The 6,987-nt window shown below is 38.0% G+C and overlaps 1 protein-coding gene across 1 annotated transcript; it reads right to left on the minus strand.

The window, feature by feature from the left end:
* Nucleotides 1-508: 508 nt before the first annotated feature.
* On the minus strand, nt 509-4,443 carry LOC306868637 (zinc-binding protein A33-like; the record flags this gene model as incomplete). Its single annotated transcript, XM_079414896.1, has 6 exons — nt 509-996; nt 1,267-1,388; nt 1,470-1,492; nt 1,571-1,801; nt 3,865-3,960; nt 4,054-4,443. The coding sequence occupies 6 exons, from the start codon at nt 4,441-4,443 to the stop codon at nt 509-511; spliced, it is 1,350 nt and encodes a 449-aa protein (XP_079271022.1).
* Between the last annotated feature and the right edge of the window lie 2,544 nt (nt 4,444-6,987).

Consider the following 6,987-nt stretch of genomic DNA (forward strand, 5'->3'; position numbering starts at 1 on the left):
TGCAGTAATCCAGGCCAAAGGAGCCCCAACTAAATATTGAGTGCTGTACATGCTCATACTTTTCAGTTGGCCAACATTTCTAAAGAATTTTTTTTGCATTGGTCTTAATTGATATTCTAATTTTCTGAGATACTGAATTTGGGACTTTCATTGGTTGTCAGCTATAATCATCAAAATTAAAGGAAATAAACATTTGAAATATATCAGTCTGTGTGTAATGAATGAATCTAATATACAAGTTTCACTTTTTGATTGGTATTACTGAAATAAACTTTTTCATGATATTCTAATTTTATGACCAGCACCTGTAGCATCTGGTGTTAGATCTCCCCCAATGGAGTCTCTTTGAGGAACGTGTTGCCAAACCTTTTGACCAACACCAAAAGGAGAATACAAGTTGACAATTGTCTGTGGGAGACCGGATTTCTTGTAGCCCGCTTGGACCTCTCCTTTAATATTACAGTTTGGTCCCTTTGTTGGGGAATCACAATATTCTATTATACTTCTGTCAGACAATTAAATTAACTGGTACAATTTTCAAATCATTACACCAGAAGAATGGAAAGACGGTGTCAGTGAAGGTGGTTGTGAATGTGTGTAGCTGTGTGTTAGTTACAGGATCAGAGAATGACACAATTCCTCTGTTATAGTCCAGATACACTCTCACCCTGTCCAGCCTCTGTTTAACGGAAACACCAAACCGCTCATCCAGTCCATGCTGCACCCACCAGACCTCAGTGTTAAAGAAAATAGGTCCCTTCCTTTGATTTGATGCTGTAGTTACTCCAAGACTCCAGTACAAACTCTCTTTAACCTCCACATCCCAGCAGTGTGTTCCTGAGTTAAAACCCTCTGAACCCAAAACACAGGCATACTCGTCAAATCTCTCTGGATTACCAGGAAATGGTTGACTGATCAAGCTCCATCTCAGACTGGTCAGATCATCAGACAGGATGAGATGTGGCTGAGCCGTGTTTGGATCCAGAATCACAGGAGCTGATGAGACACAATCAACAGCTGCTTTAATTCTTAAATTCACATAATGATCAAGAGTGAACCCTATTTGCATCCCATGTAAACAGAAACTGACATTGACAAAAATGATCTGCTGTATCAATGTAACTGTAAATATCATGTTCTCTTTTCATGGCTCAATTTGGTGTAGTAGCTCACCTAATTATTCACACATAATGATAAATTCTATAAATTTTCCCCATGTATCATTTCCAGTGCATGTATAATAGCACAGATATTCTCCGGACTCACTGTTGTGGACAATGTCCTGCATCTTCTTCCAGACTCTGAAGGGCAGGTTGCCCAAGTAACGTGGCACACGAATCAAAGCTCCAGAAGCCATCTGTGGATCCGGCTGTGATGAGATCTGGACTCTGGAAGAACATTCAGGATCAGAACTGCAGTGGATTTGACTTCAGAAGCAGAGAGACCAGAGACACCAGCAGATCACTCACCTTTCCATTGAGACTGGAAACTTCTGCAGAACAAACACACCACTGATCATCAACACCTCAATCAATCAATCAATCAATCAATCCATGATCTGAAATCAGACCTGTAGAAAGCAGACGTCACTGGCGTTCATCATCTCCTCCGTGTTTTTGATTGTTTGTGAAAGAGCTGAGATGTGTCTGTTGATCTCCTCCAGCTCGTCCTTCATCATCTTCTTCTTCTGCTCCTCTTCCTCCCTCAGTGCAGTGATTGTAGCTTCTTCTTCGTCTCTGAGAAACTGATGAAGCTTCTCAAACTGCCGTTTAATCTGACGCTCTGTGTGCTCAGCTTGAGACTGAAATCAAATCACATTCACTCCAATCGTCTCAAATATGCAACTTATTCTAGAGCAGCGTGAAGAGTGTGTGAGTAAATGTGTGTTAGTTATCGACACATTTAACCTCCTGAAGTACTAGTACTCTAGTAGTAGATGTTCTGTCACTGTATGTTAAAGTACACATAGAGCGGGTAAAATAATTATTGAACACATGACCATTTTTCTCAGTAAATATATCGCTGAAATATGTTGTCATGAAATTTTCACCAGATGTCGGTAATTCATACATACAAATAAAACAATACAAATAAGTTCAGAAGTTATGTTATGTGTAATAGAATGGACGCCTCCTGTATGGAGAAACTAGTCGCATGCATTGCTCAGGTGTGACTTTAGCCCATTCTTCCACAGAGTCTTGAAGGCTTCTATGAATTCTTATTTTCTATTGGATTCACGTCAGATGATTGGCTGGGCCATTCTAGCAGCTTTATTTTCTTTTTCTGAAACCAATCGAGAGTTTGCTTGGCTGTGTTTGGGATCATTGTCTTGCTGAAATGTCCACCCTTGTTTCATCTTCCTCATCCTGGTCCTGTAGGTGTTGGGACTGAAGCAGCTAATATTAATTTCCACCGACAAGGGGCAGGATTGCTTTCTAATCACTGATAGATTTCAGTTGGTGTCTTGGCTTTCCATGCACTTTTGCACCTCGCTTTCTTCATGTGTTCAATACTTTTTCCATGTGTCATTGCATTTTATTACACATAACTTAATTTCTGAACTTATTTTTTTTGTCTTTGTTAGTATGGATTACTTGGGTTGTTACCGACATCTGGTGAAAATTGCAAGTCAACAGCACCTTTAGAAATATATTAACTGAGAAAAATGGTGACATGTTTAATACTTATTTTACCCGCTGTAAATCTCATCAGCCTGTTTTCACAAAATGTTAAATGGCTTAAAGGCTGGAATACACTACACTAATTTTGCCTTGATTTTTCCCCCAATTTACAGTCTGGAGAAGCTGACGCTTGTTACAAAAAAGTCAGACCCATTCAGTTGACAGATTCATCAGAAAATAGCATAATGAAAGTGATGTGGCCAATTATGGTAAGTATGGTCAGAATTTGTACTCTGCATTTAACCCATCCAAGTGCACAGACACAGCAGTGAGTAGTGAACACACACACACACACCTGCCAAGAATGAGATTTGAACCCACAACCTTTAGGTTACAAGTCCGGCTCTCTAACCAATTGTCCTTTGTATTTAAAGTGTTGTGTATTCCAGCCTTAAGAAGATTTATTTAATACTTGGAAGCATGACAGCTGAACGTGTGTTAGTCAATACAGTATTTAAATTTATTTTCTAAATATTAAAACTAAAACATGGAAACCATTTCTGAATGAAAATGCAGGATTTCAGATTAAACTGAATTACTGGGTTGTGGTGCTTGAGATGTCACTGGTCTTTCGGTGTCTCTGTGAAAAAAGACTAACAATAATTATTAACATAAAAAAAACAAAGATACTTAAATCTATTTTTTTTATCTATTTAACAGCACTAGATTACTTTAGTTTACAGCAGTCAACGATCTCCTCTTTTTGCTCACATCTTCTCAGGTAGATTTATATTGTCAACAGCTCATGAATATTAATCAAGTTGTCTGCCTTTGACTAAAATGATTTGCTGAAAGCAAAGAGTGTGAAAAGTGAGCACTAGCTAATGGGATTTCCACTTGCATGTTAGTCCCAACCACTGCAGAAGCAACCAGCAATCCAGAGTTTCAGTTTCTAATACCAATAGAAATGTTGAATATGACTCATTTTTAAAAGGGACATGCCACCCTAGTTATAATAATTGCTGTGACCCTGAGAAGGATGAATATTAGATTTAAATGCATATTTCTAAATGTTTTCCCACATATTTTGAAACATCATAAATGTCCATAAACTGTAGAATTGCCATCGATATATATTAAATAAAAACATGCATTGAATCGTTTTGTTTTCCAGTCAAAGGGAAACTATGCGAGGCAACCAATTCAGCTTTTCTCATCAAATGAAATTTCAAAAGAATCTCACCTTGATGTGTTGAACTGTTCTGTCAAATTCCCCTTTAATGCTTTCTTTGTGTTGAAGTTTCTCTTGTAAGGACTTCAGTGCTGTTTTGAGCTCATCCTAGGATTGAAAGTGAAAATCCAAGAGAACAGAAACTCATATAGTATGAGGGTACAGAGACATACATAGTTTATTATATTAGAATCCTCCTACCTTATGTGATGAAGCCACTTCACCGATGGGTCTGAAGGTGTGATTGACATGTGTCTGTGAAGTAAAGCAGACTAAACAAGCAGGCTGTTTGTCCTCCAGGCAGAAGAGCTTGAGTTGCTCACTGTGTAAACTGCAGAGCTCCTCAGATCCTGAAGAAAGGCTCTCATTTCTCTCCAGGAACGACTCACACAAGTTCTTTAAGGCCAGATTACACGTAGGTTCATGTCTGGACAATCTCCTGCAAACAGGACACTCCCGAACCTTCTTGATTCTCCAGAACTGCTGAAGGCACTCTTTACAGACACTGTGACTGCACTCTAAAATCACAGGAGCACTGAACACATCACGACACACGGGACAACTGTAGTCATATTCGGCCGGTGAATCCATCTTCAGCGTTTGAGCTCCAGAAATATAAACTTTGCTTTCACTTTCTGAATGATGGCTTCAGAAATCACCAAAATGAGCTCAAGCAATCTAAACTTCTCTGTCATTTTATGAATGATGTATTAAAATAAATAATCACGACGATCACAAAGATCTGATGTCTATTCAAACACGTACTTCTAAAAAAAAAAAAAAAAAAAACTTAAAAACGTTTTTGTCCAACAGGAGAGTCAGTTTGATAGGAAATGAGAAATAATGGGTTTCTTCGCGAGTTAAAGCAGCAGTCCGTGACTTTTATGTGTTCAAAATGTATATAATAAGCGAGTACACCATGAATCCATATTCAAACCCGTGTTTTTGTCTTGTGCTGAATCACTAGGGTACACCTATAATAAGTGTTTATATTCGGATTAGTTTTATCTTCCGCCGGTCTTTCTATTTATTATTCTATTAAGATAATTAATTATACTAATTAATAAAGTAATATCAGACTGTGTGTAATATTATTATAATAATCTCTTAAAAAGGTATTTAAAATAGGCCTGATAAAATGAAATTGTCTAAAAGTGTTAAGTAACAACTTAAGGTTAAAACAATTATATCAAAATATAACTGATGTGGAATTACAAAATAAAAGCCCTCCGAAATCTCATATCCAACCTGTTTTGCTTAGCATTTCAGATAGCGCTAAAAAATATATATTTTGTAATTCCACATTATTTTTTTTAACCTTAACTATTAAGTTAACACTTTTAGACTATTTTATTTTATCAGGCCTATTTTAAACACATTTGTTTTTTAGATTATTATAATAATCTTACACACAGTTAATCTGATATTACTTTATTAATTATCTTAATATATATCACTCTTATGTCCCTGTTCTTATTTGTATAAGCAAAGGCTCTTCGCCTGAATAAATCCTGAAATCTCCTGCACTTTCTCACATTCATTAGTATAGGAGTGAACTGTCTTTGTATTTCTATAGTCTTTGGTATAAGTCAAGCAAAAAAAAAAAACTGCACTTCATTACAAAATAATAACAATAATGATATGTTAACACGTGTAGGTGATTATGAATGTTATTTTTTAGGGAGCCAGGGTCTTAAAAGTTAATGTGAGTAAATCAAACTCTCAAAAAGATTAATGCTAGGAAACCTTAAATCTGCAACACACACAAAAAGAGACTCAACGTACTTTATTTGCAAGTGTGTTCAATTACTCTTATGGTGCTGATTGTCAGTCTTATACAGAGACACCAAACCAGTTTCTGACTCTCCATCTGTTCTGCATCATCCTCATTTACAATTACTGTAATGACAAGAAAATTAATTTACATTTTAGATACACATTCTTAATTTAGCAGACACTTTTAATCAAAGAGAGAAATATAACAAAGTGATGCATCTTCATTTAAAAAGCTATAAACTTTTATAAACCACACAAGAAATAATTATTCAATGATGGCAGAGTAGAACTGTTTCAGCAGCTCCTGTGGCAGGTTGAACTTCCTCAGTTGACGAAGAAAGTACAACCTCTGCTGGGCCTTTTGACAATAGGGTCAATGTGAATGTCCCACTTCAGGTCCTGAGAGATGGTGGTGCCCAGGAATCTCAATGTCTCCACTGCAGTCACAGTGCTGTTCATGATGGTGAGTGGGGGGAGAGCAGGGGGGTTTCTCCTGAAGTCCACAATCATCTCCACAGTTTTGAGCGTGTTGAGCTCCAGGTTGTTGAGACTGCACCAGACAGCCAGCTCCTTAACCTCTTGTCTGTAAGCAGACTCGTCACCGTCCTGGATGAGGCCGATCAGTGTGGTGTCGTCTGCAAACTTCAGGAGCTTGACAGAGGGGTCTTTAGAGGTGCAGTCGTTGGTGTAGAGGGAGAAGAGCAGTGGGGAGAGGACACAGCCCTGAGGAACTCCAGGGCTGATTGTACGAAACGTCACAGTGAAGCAATAGGTGTGTTCGACTTTAAGTGGTGCTGTGCAGACCAATCAATGTTTGACATCAAAGTAGAGCAATTCAAAAGCATACGGAGCCCTCTGCTCTCTATAGGTCTCGCGGTTCTTTGATGTTGACACTGATCGGTCTGCGCAGCGCCGCTTCGAGTCGAGCACACCTAAAGTGACAGAGCTGGATTCATTTTTACTATAACCATGTTATCTGTAACGTCCCAAGCTTAGTTTTCGCACACACAACCATGTGGCTGCTTCATATTCTGATTTAAATAACACAACCCCATTGCACAGGTTTCAAGTGTGGAATGGTTCGTTCACTTCAACGGTTCATTCCACAATAATCTTCGTTTATTTTGATCAGACATTCATTTATTCATACTTTAAGTGAGAATTGTATAACAAATCTCTTTATTATATGAAATGGTTCAAAAATGGCTGGGACGCCAAGGCACCTTTTCCCACCTTTGGCTTTGACCACAATCGGTCATTAGTGTGCAATCTCTTGAGAAGCTTTGAGTAATGATGAACCATTTTACGATTCGGTTGAGGTGCTTCTCAAAGCTTTGTTTCACCATCACGACTGAAAAC

Source organism: Barbus barbus (assembly GCF_936440315.1).
Source record: "Barbus barbus genome assembly, chromosome: 4".
NCBI classification, from domain to species: domain Eukaryota; kingdom Metazoa; phylum Chordata; class Actinopteri; order Cypriniformes; family Cyprinidae; genus Barbus; species Barbus barbus.